Consider the following 18,573-nt stretch of genomic DNA (forward strand, 5'->3'; position numbering starts at 1 on the left):
AGGGACAGTGTTGACATGTCGTGGGGTTGTTAACCATTGTCATAGGGCAATATGTATACTGTTTAATGAGAAACTATTTGTTCTGTAAACCTTCATCTAAGGTACAAAAAAAAAAGGAATTATCTGTGTGAGATCAAACTGACAACAGCAACTCAAAAGGTTTGATGGGAAGCCTAGGGGACAGTGAGTTGAAGACAATGGTGATGGAATAATTTGGAAAAGGATAGTGAGAAGAGCAGACAACTGGAAGAATGTAATCGATGTCAGTGAATTGTATATGTAGAAACTTTTGAAATGGTGTAACTTTGGCTATGTATATTTTCACCAAAAAAAAGTCCTCCAAGGTTGAGAAAGGAGTGTTGACATGTCATGGGGTTATTAACCAATGTCATAAAACAATATATGTATTGACTGTTTAATGAGAAACTATTCTGTAAACCTTCATCTAAAGTATAATTAAAAAAAAAAAAAAGAAGCAAGGGTATGATGGTTACACAACATGGTAAATGTAATTAATGTTACTGAACTGTACACTTAGAACGGTTAAAATGGCAAATGTCTTGTTTTATATGTATTATATATATCACAATGAAAATTTATCTCACAATACAGCTTTTACTGTATCTCATAAGGAAAAAAACGAAAGAAAAAGCAGATCGAGAGGAACATTCTAACAGACATCTATATTTGCAAACAAAGGCACAAGTCTACATATCGCAAATAGTTAGCAACATATTTGGACGTGAACAAGGTTTGGAGGCAATGTTTTCAGATGCCTCTTTTTCCCTGCAGGGTTTGCAGCCACCTGCAGCTAAGCTCAGAACGTTATTTACCAAGCGCACCTGCAAGTCCTAGCAATAACCACCCATCTAGTATAATCATCATCTTCTTCAGCATGCAAAGCACCAGCTCCGTGAAAGGCAAGCACTTTCCAGGTGTCCCTCGTGGCAGCCCTGAGAGGGGCTGACAGATGAGTCCCCGCCTCACAGACAACCCAACCAGATTATGTCAATTTGGCATTTTTGGTCCCAGTTTCATGACTCACTTTGTCCGGAGTCCATCTTCCCTAGTCACATCAACAAGTGGCCCAATGGCTTAGAACCGAGCTATATACTGTTATTGTAAGTCACACACATGTTGTACAATCCTTACAGTATTTAAGGCCCCCGGGTGCTACAAGCAGTTTGCAATTGGTTGGCAGTCTAAAGGTTGGTGGTTTGAACCTACCCTGTGGCACTGTGGAAGAAAGGCCTGGCAATCTGTTACCATGAAGATTACAGTCAAGAAAACCCTATGGAGCCATTCTACTCTGTAACACATAGGCTCACTATGAATCAGAATCGACTCAAAGGGAAACTTTTGTTTTGTTTTGTTTTGGTTTGGTTTGTTTTTTTTTTACAGTATTTAACACACTTGGCGCAGGACTGGGCAGTGTTTTGTTCTGTTGTACACAGGGTCGCTATGAGTCAGAACCAGCTCGATGGCACCTAACAACAACAACAATACAATTTCACACACTACCAGATACTGAAACAAACTCTAAGCTTTCAGATAAAGGGATCACAGTCCCCAGAAAGTGGCTCGTTCTCAGAGTTAAGACACGGAACAGGCAGCGCTAGAATCCGATATGTCATTTCACTCTTCAACCAGTGACCTTTACAGAGGTTGAAATCTAAGCAACCACATGGGTAGACATGAAAACTTTTTTTTTTCCTCAGTCAACTGACAGAGGAGATGACAGAGCAGGATTTGAAGTATCCCTTTTGAAAACTATTTTCATTACAAAAGCTCTGGTTTGTCTGCATTTTCAAGCCTATGTTAACAATCAAATGAAGTCATTAAGCTCAAGCCAGCTCAGAATGCTTCTTGCCCGGGAATGTATTCCTCTTGCAAACCCCAGAGCTCTGCCATAATCCTTCAAATTACTAAATAATTGCTGCCTTTCCCTTGGGGTCACATTTGGCAACAAAATACTGGTCTAAATGAACCAGTGGTATGACCCAGTGAATAATACTTAGGTTCGTAACTTTCTAGAAGCAAAAAAACATGAAATACCTCTGAGGTACAAACTGAGAGGGAAAATGAAGGGTATTTTGTGGGGTTTGGAGGGTGGGGGGAGCAGAAAGACAAAGAAACATGAGAATAGGGAAAATATTTCAAGAATTAGTGTCACGTCCTCCCCAGCCAACCCTGTGGATCAGCAATCCTTCCATTTTAGGAGTGGCTTAGAGCCACCAGGAGAAAACCAAGCATATGGCTCCGTCCTTCTGGACATTTCTACAATGTTGGCTCGGCTGCTTTGGAAAAATCCCATTCTATCTCCTAAAGCTATATGACCTCAAGTTGTCATTTCCAATAAAATAGGTATCTACTGATCTTTATGAACACAGACAAAAAAAGCTGGTACAACCTTTAAAAAAAACACACACAAAAAAAACTTTCAAACCAACTGCAGTTGCTATGTAGGGTTATTTGTTTCTAAGGCGACAGCGTATATCTAAGTACTAATGGCCTGTCCTTTTGCCAGGCAACAAACAGCCTTGTGATGCAACCGCACCTGTCTTGGCTACGCGTTACTATGGAGACGCTCCTGTTACTATGGCTACCCTCAAGCTAATCGCCTCGCAAAGGCAGACATACAGCAGTCTTCACAGAGCCCAGCTGTTCCTCCCGGTCTCTTGCTGAAGACTGATTGTCTAGTCCTGTGATGGAATGCTTCTCAACTGAGATGCACAAGAACTTCATTAATGCTATTTCAGAAGATCACTTTGTGCTCCCCTGCAGAACACACATCAGACTAGGCAAAGGCTCGGCAAAGACTCTGCAAAGCAGTCAACTGTAAAACTACTGCAATCTATTTGTGAATTCACGCCATCCCTGACTGACGTAAAGTTGCCTTCCAAGGGCAATTTCTCTTAACTGGGTGATTGTAATAGAAAGATTTCTATACATTTTTTGGAAATTTTTCTTGTAGGGCTGGGGGGGGGGTGCATTTCAAACCTAAGCACTATGTAAAGATAAAAATCAATTTAAAAATTTGGCTGTGTGTCATGTGGCTATTTTTTCAGCATCGAACATTAACACACTTTTTCAAAAAGTAACCAGACTACTTATCCTCCCCTCAGATTATATCTTTGTAAACATGGCAGCCATGACCTCACGGTCTCAAAACACACAGACAGGGGGAGAGGGACAGAAGTCTCCCCTATTCTCCTTGAAGAGGCAAACACTGAGTAACGACAACAGAAAGACTGCTCGGGACGCTGTCCACATGGAGACCAGGAATGACAACAATGGAACCAGTCCTTCCGAGAACGCCTGTGGAGACACTAGGCAGATGATATGAAGACAGAATCGCTGGCTTCACTCTTTCCTGTACTTCTAACCCCGCACAACGTGGCACACTGAGACGGTAAAGCTGTCAGCTTTTCTTTGTAAATGTTTCTACCCAGGAAGCTGATATTTTACCCACCATGAAGCCGTATGGAAACACATTCCTTCAAAGGAGCAAAAGCGGTAAGGCTTACAGAAAATAAAACAACGGAGATGTCTACTAATAATGCTTAATTTCTTTCTCCTTTTATCTTTGGTTATTTTTAAAATCTCATACAGACTGTTAAAAATTTGTTTCCGCACCGTTCTCTGTCAGAGTAATTCAACTTCAGTAGACAAAGGAAAAAAAAAGTCTGAATTGCTTACCTTTGATATGCCTGAGGAGAGGTTGGAGGTGTATTGAACACGTGTGAGTATGGGTGGTAAGGTGTCTTTTTCAAAGCCTGAATTAGATTTTGTCTATACTCTGGGTCTATGCACCACAATGACCCTTTCCCAATACTCTGCAAAAAAAATAAAAATACAAAAGTAAGTATTTTGCAGTAAGTATATATATAGCTATTATACCAGTTATTTTTAAAAGGATCTCATTTGTTGACTGTTTGCCAGCCTTAAATATTGTCCTCTGACAACAGTACACCATAAAATGCATTTCAGTCTTAGCTGTATTAAGTTTGATAGACAATATGAATGCATGTTATTAACAGGTTACACTGATACTATAATTTTCATATACTGTCGTTGTCGTATGCCGTTGAGTCAATTCCGACTCATAGGGACCCTACAGGACAGAGCAGAACTGCCCCATAGTTTCCTTAGTCTGTAATCTTTATGGAAGCAGATCTCCAGGTCTTTCTCCTGTGGAGTGGCTGGGTGGGTTCAAACCTCTAACCTTTCGGTTGGCAGCGGAGCACTTAACCATTGCACAGCCAGGGCTCCTTAACTAACTACCCAAAAAGAAAATCAGAATCCTTCATTATTTTTCAGTGTGACTTTTGAAGAACAAATGTATGCTTTTCTAGAAATGAGCCTTAAATTTGTCAGATTTCAAATGCAGAAAGAAAAAGAGGGCCGAGGCACCCTCCCAACTTATCTGCTTTACAAATAAGAGAATTATGTTTTTAAACCATATCACATTGGTACCATTTTACAAAACGGGAATAGTAATCCGCTTGGGTTTTTTTTCCCAACTTACCCATAAAAGCACAACATTTAAGCTTGGAATGGAATTCTGTAATTACCCTCCCCAAGAAACAAAAGAACCCAGGCAGCAACAGCAAACCTAAGCCAGAAGCCAATATTTATTTTTTGGATTTCACAGCAATCTATCTTCTCCAGCTCCAACAAGTTCAATTTTTAGAAGTCAATCTTAAAAATGCAAATTTTCTACAACTGTTCCATTGAGAACGGGAGCCTGCTTCTGAGGCCCACTTTCAGTTGGCGGCTTTTGGTCTATGGACAGCTTTTTACCAAAAAAAAAACTGCAGTCCTTCCTCATAGGCCCACGGACCTGGCAGCCAGCCTATGGGCAGTTACTGCTCCAACCACACGCTTTCAAGTGGCAAAATGTACCCCAAATATCTGATAAGGTCATTTGCAAATATTTACCGATCTGGAGAGAAAAGAATGTAAATTACACAAACCCAGGCCCACCCTTGCTCTCAGCCAACGGACTCCCTTCGTTCCAGAACTATTGTACTACAGAAAGATTGACGCTGTCCTCCAACATTTAGAAAGCAAACAACAAAACTGTTTAACTATGGGGGGGAAAGTCCAAGAAAACCCCTCTGAAGGAGAACTAAAAATACTTTATTCCTAAAATCTCTAACCCAAACCTGTTGCCGTTGAGTCAATTCTGACTCACAGCAACCCTATAGGACAGAGTAGACACTTTGGTTAGTAGCTGAGCTCTTAACCACTGTGCCACCAGGGCTCCAACATCTCTAAAGAAGCTTTAAAGATTTTATTTTTCAGCCATCAGTTCACCAAATGGTTATCTGGTAACGGTAACCTTCTTCACAAAAAAACAAAAAACAAAAACTGGCTGCTGTCAAGCTGTCAAATCAACTCCAACTCACGGCGACCCCACGTGTGTCAGAGTAGAGCTGTGCTCCATAAGGTTTTCAATGGCTAATTTTTTGGAAGTAGATTGCCAGGCCTTTCTTCTGAGGTGCCTCTGGGTGAATTCAAACCCCTAACCTTTCTCTTAGCAGCTGAGTGTATGAAGGTTTTTGCACCACCCAGGGGCTCCTACCTTATTCAGAGAGCCCACTAAAACACTTTGTTATTGTTACGGGCCATTCAGTCATTTTCAACTCCTAGTGACGCCACGTGACAGAACAGAACTGCCCCACAGGGTTTTCTAGGCTGTAATTTTTATGGTAGCAGACCACCAGGTCTTTCCCCGAGGAGCTGCTGGATGGGTTCGAACTGCCAACCTTGAGGTTGGCAGCCAAGTGCTTCAATGTTGCACCACCAGCGCTCCTCCTGAAACACTTTATTATCAACAATATGAGCAACCAGTGCAACTGGGAGGAACTCTTTTTGGTGCACTAAGAGTAGGGGAACTGTTCAAAGCCAAGGTCAGTACCTTGAAGCTCTGAACCACCCAGTGACCCACCCCCAGCGCAAGTCTGAGCACAGAGGTCCAAGTCAGGCTGACCTTTCTACGCGAGGCATCCATGTTCCCAGTTTAATCACCCAGTTGTTTAAAGAAACACAAGATTTCAACTTGGAAAATCCAACGTCCTCCCGTGGTCGTTCTTTCCATACATATATTTTCAAGCCCAGAATAGTTCAGGGAAGCTGATGAGACTTTCCAAGTCAAGCAGGCACGCCACCAAATAACCCACCCTAGGACTCTGTCTTCTCCTTCGGAAAAAAAAGCCATGCAACACACTTTTTAGAAGAAAGCCAAAATCTAAGAGGGAGTGGCGAGGCACAGGGGTGGAGACCAGTAACTACCGCACTTGGATAACATAAAACACACCACAAAAGCAGTAAGCGCCTCAATAGTAGGGGTCCTGGCCTGGCTCCACCAAAGGTTCGTTGTGGAATCCTGTGCCAGGCAGACCCCCCCTTTCTGATTCCCTTGAACTCATGGCTCCAAACCAGCCAGAGGTCTAAGCACCGGGGGCTGACTGTGGCCCCATTCGCAACCTGCCCATTTCTCTAATGAGATCAGCTTGGTGCTGGGAATCTAATGGCTTTTGTTTGCACCAAGGCGGCTTTCAGGGTGGGGCCTTTTCATCTTACACCAAATAAAAACATGACAAAGAAATGAAGGTCAACTGACCCTCTTAGTGAAGAAGGAGCCAAGAATGCGGTTTTGCCGAATCCTGACCTAAGTTTTTGTTGACTGCACTATACTACTATTTAAAAACTAAAGGGAATGAAACTGCAGGATTGTGCAGGACAGTTTATAAGGTAACCAATCCAGGTGCAGAGAGGCAGGCGGTGTACTGCTAAGAACAGAGGCTCTGACCAAAAGTCCTTTCCTACGTGTTGCTGTTAACTGCCCTCATGTCAGCCCCGACTCATCCCACGCACGACAGAACAAAACACTGCCCGGTCCTGCACCATCCCCATGACTGGTTGTGAACTGAACCATTGTGAGCCATAGGTTTTCACTGGCTGATGTTCAGAAGGAGATCATCAGGCCTTTCTTCCTAGTCTTAGTCTGGAAGCTCCGCTGAAACCTGCTCAGCATCATAGCAACAGGTAGTCTCCACTGACAGACAGGTGGTGGCTGCACATGAGGTGCACACACCATAGTGCCACAGAAAGTCTTAGCTTCCTCACTGGTAAAACACAGACCCCTTAGAGACTGAGCAAGACCCAGAGATGGTGTGACTGAAAGCACCTAGAACAGCAATGGTACCTACAAGTCATCACCGTTCTAAGACATGCAACACAGATGACCGTACAATGACTTTCATGGAACTAAATCTGATTTTCCCAAAGCTTCGGGAAAATTATAAAAGAATTACATTTAAAAAAGCACTAAATTCCACTGGGTGGGCCTCCAGTGAACTGATGTGGCCGGCACGGAGCAAAATGGCAGTCGACGCCTGTGTCCTATTGGTTCTGGCTTAGCAAATTCACTTAGAAGATCTTTCCTACATTTTAAGATGCCCCTTTATTTTCGTTAGTTCCCTATTCTGTGTTCTCCATGCCCCATACACTCTCCACTTCCTCCTTGCTCGAGAGCCAGTATCACACACTCATAACAACCTAGCTACTAGAAATTTTCTTTTGCTCAGGTCTTTGCACAGTGATCATTAAGCAGAGGATGGATTACAATCTTGGTAAGCATGTATGGCAGTATCGCAATATTTATTACCAGTGGCCATCAAGTTGAGACCAATGCATGATTTTTCAGACGTAGATTACCAGGCTTTTCTTCCAAGGTGTCTTTGGGTGGGCTCTAACCTGCAACCTTTTGGTTAACAGCTGAGCATGTTAACTGTTTGCACCACCTAGGGACTCCACAATCTTCATTAACCAGAGACGTTTTCCCAGGCTTTGGATCGTAAGAAATGGCTCCTACCATCCATAGCTCTGCCTTTTACAATCATAAATGTCTGGAATCACAGGCAGGCTCTTATAGACCAGGCACAAAGTTTAATATAGCTTGTACTTTTAATTGTAGGCATTACAAAGAGAAAAGGACAAAAACAAAAAAGCACCTGCAGGACACACCCATGGGGACACTGTCCATCCTTCCAATGGCTGTACCCTGGAGAGTTGGATGCAGAGCTTGGCAGGAGTAGGAAAGAAGGTGGTGGCGCTGCATCTCATTTTTAAGCATTTTCTTTAGTTTCAAGTAACAGTTCAAAAAAGTAAAAAGGTTTACTTGAAAACTTTTAAAGTGGAAATATGCAGAGGATGGAATGCTCAAGTTTCTTAGGCCAGGAAAAATTACATTTAATGCCCCCCTAACAGCGGAAAGAAGGACGTAACTTGATTATAGTTGGGTAATAAGTTTGAGAGTCAGAGCTTTCACAGAAATATGTGTATCACATCTGAAGACGAGAATATGGATTTTTTTTAATAGAAATAACAGAGAGGGCCACACATCATCAAATGTTAAGAAATTCAAAATAATAAAGGAAGAAAGATCTTCATTTATAGACACATTTTTATGTTAAAAATTCATATACCAGAGAAAACTATTGTAAAAAAGCAGGAAAAAAAATGCGTAAAAAGTATGGATGGGGACTTTTTTTTTTTTTTTTTTAATTAAACAGTACCCGGGGATAATAGAGAACAAGCTGTTAGTGGTAAAACCATTAGTACACAAGAGGGAAGACAGACAAGAAGAACCTATATTCTAGAAAAAAACTGATTGCTGAGAAAGGTTAAAAAAAAAAAAAAAATTAAGCCTAACAACTGAATTAAATCTAACTTCTAAAGGTAAAGGTGACTTCCTGAGAAGTCTAGATCAGCTGGTGGTCTCTGCAGGCTCATTAATCTCTCATATTCCCCTATCCCCTTTGGACAGTACTACAGTCCTATTAGTCTGCTTTATATCTGGTCTTCATGCTTGGGTTGTGAGTGCCTGGAGGACAAGTGCCATATTTGAAACATTCTTTTTTCTTTTTCAAGATGTGGGCCATGATACATTCCTGGGTCATGAAATCAATTTAATGGGTCACAACGAGCTTTGTATCAATTGAATGAAATGGAACTGAATAGAACAGAAAAGAATAAAATACACAATATCAGAATACAAAATTACTACATGGATCAGAGACCAGACAACGTGTGGGATGACATCAAGGACATCATACATAAAAAAAGCAAAAGGTCATTAAAAAGACAGGAAAGAAAAAGACCAAAATGGATGTCAGAAGACTCTCAAACTTGCTCCAGAACGCAGAGCAGCTGAAACGAATGGAACAAATGATGAAGAAAAGAGTTGAACAGAAGATTTCAAAGGGCAACTCGAGAAGACAAAGTATTACAACGAAATGTGCAAAGACCTGGAGTTAGAAAACCAAAAGGCAAGAATATGCTCCGCATTTCTCAAGCTGAAAGAACTGAAGAAAAAATTCAAGTCTCAAGTTGCAATACTGAAGGATTCTACAGGCAAAATACTGAATGACTCAGGAAGCATCAAAAGAAGATGGAAGGAATACACAGCGTCACTGTACCAAAAAGAACTGGTCAACGTTCAACCATTTCAGGAGGTAGCATATGATCAAGAACCAATGGTACTGAAGGAAGAAGTCCAAGCTGCACTGAAGGCCTTGGCAAAAAACAAGGCTCCAGGAACTGACAGAATACCAAATGAGATGTTTCAGCAAACAGACGCAACACTGGAAGCATGCACTCGTCTATTCCAAGAAATCTGAAAAGACAGCTACCCAGCCAAACAACTGGAAGAGATCCATATTTGTGCCCATTCCAAAGAAAGGTGATCCAAGAGAATGCGGGAATTCCGAACAATATCATTAATATCACATGCAAGTGAAGTTTTGCTACAGATCATTCAAAAGCAGTTGTAGCAGTACATGGAAAGGGAACTGCCAGAAATTCAAGCCAGATTCTAGAAGAGGACATGGCACGAGGGCTATCATTGTTGACGTCAGATGGATCCTGGCTGAAAGCAGAGAATACCAGAAATATCTTTACCTGTGTTTTACTGACTATGCAAAGGCATTCAACTGTGTGGATCATAACAAATTATGGATAACACTGTGAAGAATGGGAATTCCAGAACACTTAACTGTGCTTATGAGGAACCTGTACACAGACCAAGAGGCAGTCAGTTTAAAGTCAGGAAAGGTGTGTGTCAGGGTTGTATCCTTTCACCATACTTATTCAGTCTGTACGCTGAGCAAATAATCCGAGAAGCTGGACTATATGAAGAAAAATGTGGCATCAAGATTGGTGGAAGACTCATTAACAACCTGCCATATGCAGAATGACACAACCTTGCTTGCTGAAAGTGAAGAGGACTTGAAGCACTTACTGATGAAGATCAAAGACCACAGCCTTCAGCATGGATTACACCTCAATAAAGAAAACAAAACTCCTCACAACTGGACCAATACGTAACATCATGAAAAACAGAGAAAATACTGAAGTTGTCAAGGATTTCATTTTACTTGGATCCACAATCAATGCCCATGGAAGCAGCAGTCAAGAAATCAAACGACAACGCACTGGGCAAATCTGCTGCAAAAGAGCTCTTTAAAGTGTTCAAAAGCAAAGATGTCACTTTAAGGACTAAGATGTGCCTGACCCAACCCAGGGTATTTTCAACATGCATAGGAAAGCTGGACAACGAATGAGGAAGACCAGAGAATTGATGCCTTTTAATTACAGTGTTGGCGAAGAATACTGAATATACCATGGACTGCCAGAAAAATGAACAAATCTGTCTTGAAAGAAGTACAGCATACTTTGGACACCTCATAACATTCAAGAGGGACTAGTCCCTGGAGAAGGACATCATGCTTGGTAAAGTAGAGAGTCATCAAAAAAGAGGAAGACCCTCAATGAGATGGACTGATGCAGTGGCAGCAACAATAGGCCCAAACATAGCCAACGATTGTGAGGATGGCACAGGAGGAGGCAGTGTTTTGTTCTGTTGTACACAGGGTTGCTGTAAGTTGGAATCAACTCAAGGGCATCTAACAACAACACTGGGGTCAGAAGGTAAAATGCACTTCTTACTAAGAATCTGGGTCAAAAAAGCATGCGTTGTAAACGTTAGCTTAGGATACGTTTTCCTTCTTACCACTTCTGAGGATAAGTCCAGTTCCACCAATGGAGGACTTGCTCAATGTGATGCTCAGTTTAGGTAGGGGAGTAGTTGGGGGATGGGGACACTGAGGCAGGGCACATATTAGAATGGAGATGGAGCTGGATGTGTGCTTGGTCAACTTGAAAGGATCTCTTTTGATATCTCTGAGATACTGTATTTGATGTCTCTGATATTGCTATTTAGAGGGTTTTACACCACCACCTACCCCCATTCATTCATTGGACAACTATTACATACCAGGCACCACAGGGTCTTGTGTATTCCACAAGAATATGAAAAGGTGGCTGCCCTCATGAGATTCCAGAGGGAGAGGAAGTCAACAAGGAATGAAAGAAATACTCATATTTTTATGCAAACAATGTGTTACACATTTTTTTCCCAGCCACACCCTCACCCTCCCCAGGTATTTTTGTAAGTCTGCCATGCTAATTTTTTTACTTGTTGTTGTAGAAAAATTAGCATATAGAGCTTATGAAAATACCTTGTGGGGGAGGGCATAGTTGGCAAAAAAGTGTAACATGCACGTTATTTGCGTAAAAATAAGGTAGGCAAGAACATGACAGACTATACTAACTGCTAGGAAGGAAAGAGAGTAATAAGTTAGGAGAGAGGAATTTGCCCCTGTGTGAAGAACAGATGGGATGGCATGCAACAGAACCAGCAGAGATCTGTGATGGGCTCCTGCAGCAGTCCAGGCCCAAGATGACCATGGGGCCTGGACTTGGAGGGGGGGGCAGCAGCAGTAGAGATGGAGAGAGGACAGCTTCAGGGTGTATTCTGGAGAACTAATTGGGCCTGGTGATGGATTAGAAATGGCAGGTAAAGAAAAGACAGAACAACTATTTGATTTGAGCAACTAAGTAGTTTGAAGATTGAGAGGAGGGGAAAATCCAGAGCTTATCTGAATAAAGAATCTTTGAAATGTCTATGTATTAAGAGTTACCAATTAAGGTACTTGAAAAAACTCGCTGAACGTAAGTCACCTCTCTTCCCTCTTCTTACCCTCACTGACCCCAACCTTGACAGCAAAAGCTCAGGAATGTGGAAGGGTAGATTTGAGGTGGTTGAGCTTTAGAGGATGGACATCAACTGGCTCCTCTACAAGAGGAATCAATAAACTTATTTGTCAAGGGCCACAGAGTAACTATTTCAGTCTTTGTGGGCCATACATCTCTGTGGCAAGTACTCAACTCTGCCATTGTAGCACCAAGGCAGCCATTAAAAAAAAAAAAGTTGCCATGGAGTCGTTTCTGACTCATGGTGACCCCATGTTTCAGAGTAGAACTGCACTCTGTAAGGTTTTCAATGGCTGTGATCTTTTGGAAGTAGATTATCAGGACTTTAAAGCAACCATAGACACAAACAAATGAACACAACTGTATTCCAATAAAACTTTATTTATAAAAACAGGTGGCAGGCTTGATTTGGCCAATAGTCTATAATTTGTTGATCCCTCCCCTACAGTTTCTATTATTTTGAGCCCGGGGCTCAGGCTCAAAACTCCGTAGTTTTGGGAGCCTAAGAAACCAGGTAAAGGTCTTCAGGGACTAAGAGAGTTGGGCTGGGTCCCGTGGTTCTGGGGAGAAGGATGTGGATGGTGATCCAAGTCACGTGCTCCAAGGCAGGAAGGAGAAGTCCAGGGGTGGGGAAGGGAGACAGAAGGTGTAGACACAGACTGTAATAAGCATGCTCATTAATAACAGGTACATGTATTATCTGTTGAGCTGCACCTAATATCATTGCCTTCCGAAATCACCCCGAGTACGTGCAGCTCACTTCCCCTCTCTGGTTCTCAGTTTCCTAATCTATAAATTAGGTGGTCAGACTAAATCATCCCCCAAACACATAATTATATGCTTTGGGTAACTGAGCAATGTGTTATTTATTATAATTGATATACATGGGCCTTCGTTTCTCCATCTCCTTCTCAGCTTCCCACCACTGCCATTTTTCTGTTTAGGGCCAGTTCTACACATCTGTAAAGTCAGTGAGAAACTCATGATTGTGCTTCCAAAGGGCAGCCCTTGCTTTGTTGGCCTGAACCTTGGAGTCAGAAAGATCTGGCTCCAAGTCTTCTTTCGATTTCCCAGCTGTGTGACCTTGAGCTTCCATTTCCTCATCTATGAACTGGGAGTGATATAAGAAATATCTGCTTCATAGGACTGTTGTAAGGACTAAATGAGATAATATAGTGCTTGGCCCATAGTAACAACTCAACAAATATTAGCTTTTGTTAATAACCACATATGACTATTTGTTTTCCATTGTCTGATGTTACTTTCCTTGGTCCAAAGGAAGCATTTTATATCAGATGCCTAAGACGGAGGTGGAAATGGAAAGATCAAAACAGAACAAAGCAAAGAACAGGCCACTGGAGTGACGCGTGGAGGGGTACGTGGCTTTGCGGAAGCAGCTGGCTTTGAGTCACTTCCTTGTGCATCAAGACCCCCTGGGTGCCCAGAACAATGTGGTGGTCCAGGGCTTCCCGAGGCTGACCCCTGTCCTCAGGAGTGAACAACCTGCTGCCTTCCTCCTGCCCTCCACACTGCACTGGGCAGAGGTGGGGAGAAGAGCAAAATGAGAGAATGAACCTGGAGTGGGTGGAGTTAGCGGTTGGGCAGAAGGAGCTGGCCTTGGATAAGGGAGGGGACTCATGAATACGAAGCTCTCCCTAGCTGGAAAGGCTGGGCCTCTGGCCACTGGGGATCCTTGGGTTACAATGGAATTCAGAACTGTTATTGTCACTTCTCACCAAAAAAAACAGTAGCTTTATAAGGAGGGGTTTCTAGTGTTGGCATTTTTCATCAAGTTGCCATTCTGCCCCACATACAGGAAGTTTTCCAGGATCGGAAGGGAGATTTAAAGTCTTCTCCCAGAAAGAAAAATCTGGAAAACACGCTGATTGTTGCACTATGTAGACTAACTAATTCCCTGGGAACAGCCTGGTACAGGGCCCCAGTCCCACTGGCGCTGCACTTCTGCCCCCCACCCTCTACTCTGAACCCAGCTCCTACTCAGGCTCCTCAAGGCCAAGCTGGCCTTAGAGGGGAAGAGAGGGGGAGAGAGAAAGTGGGTCACTGAGAGTGGAGGCATGTTCCAAGGGAAGAGTGGAAGGAAAGAGAGAGTAAGGGAAGGGTGCTGGAAGGAGGCATGTGGCACAAATCTTCTCAGAGACTCAGGTTCCCCCATTCCTACAAAACTCATCCTTGACTCCCAGACAAGGCCCTAATTGAGATCTCAATAGTTCCATCTCATTCACACCACCATGGGCCTAAACAAAGGACACCCTTTGGGCCTCATTTTGAGGCCAGTCACTTGTAAAGGCCCTGGGCAGGGCACCTGGACATGAAGGCAGGGTCTACTTCCTCAGGATTCAGACCCTCAGAAGGACGGCAAGCAGGAAACAAGTACCTAAAAAGAACTGCACAACCCACTGAAGGAGGAAAAAGATAAGAAGGGGGTCGTTGAAAGAGTACATCCCTCAGACCTTTGAAAACATCAAGCTGAGTGAAGTCAGTCAATCACAAAAGGACAAATGCTGTCATGTCCATGAACTATCTACAACAGGCAATGTACAGAGACTAAAGTGTATCAGTGGTTTTTAGGGGCAGGACAGTATGGAGGAAAGAGGAGTCGTTGTCTAAGAAGCACTGAGTTTCTGTTTATGGTGATGGAAATCTGGCGACAGATACTGGTGATGGTTGCACAACATGACTAATGTGATTTATGTCACTAAATTATACGTATGAAAAACGTTAAATTGGAAAATGTGTTATATATAATTTTAGAACAATAAAAAATATGTATTCCCCTACAGGTCTCACACCAGCTTCCCCTGTGGACCCATTCAATGCCATACTCCTGTCAGGGCAGCACCTCCACCTCCCACCTGGGCCACCCCCTGCCCCCACCAGGCTCCTCACTGCACCTCTACTTACCTTCCCACCCAACCACCTGTATGGGGCTTTACTCCCTTAGACTCATGCTCTCTAGGCCTTTCAAGATGGTGACAGGTAAATAATACAAACTAATCCACGCCAGTGTGCCATTGAGAGGGGTCATAAGCAGTACAGGGCTCTCTCAGGGGGCACTCCCACATACAGCTCCCAAGCAACGAGGGGATCGACCTGTATAGTTCTTGTCTACACTGCTGACTTGCTGTGTTACTGGGGATAAACCACTTGTCCTTCTTCATTTATACATTAAAGATACTAATACCTTCCCTAAGAGTCATGTTAAGGCTTAGATGAGATAAAGTATGTACGTACCTAACACCACACCCACCATGTAAAAGGCATTTAATGAACTGAATTCTCTTTTCTGCTGAAGAAAGTTACAGGAGATGGTGGCTAACACTAGAAAAAAACTGACAGAGAAAAACTTATTCTCACAAACAGCCATGACATCATCAAGTATCCACCTCAACTTCAAAACACATGAGAGAGAACCAGAACAAAATATTTCAGCAAGTGCCATTGTTGTTGTGTTTGTTGTTGTGGGCCATCGAGTCGATTCTGACTCATAGTGACCCTACAGGACAGACCAGAACTGCCCACAGGGTTTCCAAGGAGTGGCTGGTGGATTTGAACTGCCAACTTTTGGTCAGCAACCATCTCTAAAAGGCCTTCTGTTCTAAAATTCTATAATCTATAGCTAAAGACTTCAGAGGAAATTTTAAAATTTTAAAAGTATTAAGAAAATAGGAGCCCTGGTGGCACACTGGTTCAGAGCTACGAGTGCTAACCGAAAGGCCAGCAGTTCGAATCCACCAGCTGCTCCTTGGAAACCCTATGGGGAAGTTCTACTCTGTCCTGTAGGGTCACTATGAGTCGGAATCGACTTGACGGTAATGGGTTTTGTTTTGTTTTTTTTTTAATTAAGAAAATGATCTGATGAACTAGCCAAGTGTATGGGGGAGGGGGAGCAGGGGAGAAAGACCAAAACTGACCACCAAGAGTTTTATTCTAGATAGAAAATTATTCATTTCCCAAAACAAAATATATAAACTACTCCAGAGGTGAAAGATTTTTAAAAAAGAAAAAAATCACATTGGACATTTAAGAGTTCCCCAACAGCTGTTTAGCAGTGTTTTAAATGACCTGCCTTTCTCTCCAATAGTTTTTACAAAAGCAGAAGAAGGGATGGAAAAGGATGGACTCGAACCACCAACTTTTTGGTTAGCAGCTGAGCACACTCAACATTTGCACCATCCAGGGATTAAAATACCCCATCCTGGTGATGTAGTGCTTAAGTGCTACGGCCGCTAACCAAAAGGTTGGCAGTTTGAATCCACCAGGCGCTCCTTGGAAACTCTGTGGGGCAGTTCTATTCTGTCCCCTAGGGTCGCCATGAGTCGGAATCGACTCGACAGCAACAGGTTTGGGTTTTTGGGTTTTAGCTCATGCAGGAATTTTTCTCTCAAGACCCTGCCTGGCCCAGACTAGTCCCAGCTCCTGGAGAGCGGCCCCTGCAGACAGGGAGGACAGGCTTCAACACCTCTTGGATAACTCCAGCTCGTTGGCACCGGGAGACCAAGAGCTGGAAACAGAGTCCCTCATAATCACAGCCACAAAATCTTTCAAACTCACTAACAACGTGTCCTCTGAACATCAGATACAGAAATCACCTCTACTCCGGCAATATTCTTGCTATTATTTTACAGACATGTTTTTAAAACTATAAAGATGGAAATCACGATTAATGTGTCACTTGTACAATACCCTGAAACATGAACTCTCTAATGATTGTACTGCCCCACAGCTCTTCACACGTGCACTTCGGTGTTTCTACCCACTTCCTACATTCGTGAGTATCCCTGGATGCGGGGGGAGCGGAGGATTCTCTCTAGGCTCAAGGTAGGATGGTATGTACTCTTGGGAACACTTCATCTCTACAGAGCAGAAATCGACAGGTGTGTGTGTAGGGGGCGGTTAACCTGTAGGGGAAGAATCAACAATCGCCTTGCACTGACACCTCGATAAAACCACTATAACCCCAAGATTTGCCTAAACCAAATTCCTCTCCAGGAGAGAACTTCTACAGTGGAATACAGTGGAGACAGAGCACTGGGAAAGGAGCCTGAGTCTATCAGAGTTGACCAGGGCTTACGCTTTGCAGAACTCCCTGGATGGTGCACGCAGTTAACATGCTGGGCTCTTAACCGAAAGGTTGCAGGTTTGAGTTCACCTAGCAGCACCTCAAAGGAAAGGCCTGGTGATCTACCTCTGAAAAATGGGCCACTGAAAACCCTACAGAGCACAGTTCTACTCTGAAACACATGGGGTCTCCATGAGTTGTTGTCAACTCAACAGCAACTGGTGTGTACTGGTTTTTGCTTTGCAGGAATCTTTCCTCAGTTACTCTGTATCTGATGCAGCCCTGTCACCTCCTTCTGTTCGCCATCCTCCCTCAATGTGATTTCCACAGGGGAGGACCAGACAACATGCAAAACTGAAGTCATTTTACGAAGGCTGACAGATCTGGCAAGTGTTTGGGTTGAAATGAGTTATTTTTTGTGGTCTCTAGACTATTGTTTCCTAACTGCCAAAGCAGTCAAGAGCTGGTACACTATCAACAATAACAAAATGATCAATCACCCAAACACCCAAAATATATTTACTTATAAATATTGTCAAACTCTACACTGGTGAGTTCCAGTACAGGAAAGGGACACACACACACACTCTCTCTCTCTCTCTCTCACACTAACATATCCCCATATTCCATCTTTAAAATCACTGTTTTTAGCCAACTAAATCTTGGGATCCTCCCAAATTAGTTTCTCTAATCTGTCCTTTATGGGCCTTTACCAAATAAGGGTAATTAATCTCCCCTATATGAAACCTCACAGTACTACGTACGTAGGCAGGATGAAAAAGAATATAGACACAGAGTTTTGTTTTGTTAACTTTTTTTTTATTGTCCCTTAAGTGAAAGTTTACAGTGCAAGTCAGCTTCTCATACAAAAATTTATTCACACATTGTTATGTGACCCTAGTCGCTCTCCCTAAAATATGACAGCACACTCCTCCTTTCCACCCTGGATTTCCCATGTCCATTCAACCAGCTCCTGTCCCCCTCTGCCATCTCATCTTGCCTCTGGACAGGAGCTGCCCATTTAGTCTCATGTATCTACTTGAGCTAAGAAGCACACTCTTCATAAGTATCATTTTATGTCCCATAGTCCAGTCTAATCTTTGTCTGAAGAGTTGGCCTCGGGAATGCTTTTAGTTCTGTGTTGACAGAGAGTCTGGGGGCCATGCTTTCCAGGGATCCTCCAGTCTCAGTCAGACCATTAAGTCTGGTCTTTTTACAAGAATTCGAGTTCTGCACCCAACTCTTCTCCTGCCCTGTCAGAGACTCTCTGTTATTTTCCCTGTCAGGGCGGTCATTGGCGGTAGCTGGGCACCATCTAGTTCTTCTGGACTCAGGCTGATGAAGTCTCTGGTATGTGTGGCCCTTTCTGT

General features: G+C 43.0%; 1 protein-coding gene across 7 annotated transcripts in view; it reads right to left on the reverse strand.

The window, feature by feature from the left end:
* The window catches only part of FOXN3 (forkhead box N3), a 454,396-nt gene that overhangs the window by 193,451 nt on the left and 242,372 nt on the right, over nucleotides 1–18,573 (reverse strand). For all 7 annotated transcript variants that reach the window (XM_023731693.1, XM_023731689.1, XM_023731694.1 and 4 more), the window contains one exon: nucleotides 3,700–3,836. In XM_023731693.1, coding sequence (XP_023587461.1) covers nucleotides 3,700–3,836 — 137 coding nt within the window. The remainder of the gene's footprint in view (nucleotides 1–3,699; nucleotides 3,837–18,573) is intronic.

The sequence above is a fragment of the Trichechus manatus genome, unplaced genomic scaffold (genome assembly GCF_000243295.1).
Source record: "Trichechus manatus latirostris isolate Lorelei unplaced genomic scaffold, TriManLat1.0 scaffold00045, whole genome shotgun sequence".
Lineage (NCBI taxonomy): Eukaryota > Metazoa > Chordata > Mammalia > Sirenia > Trichechidae > Trichechus > Trichechus manatus.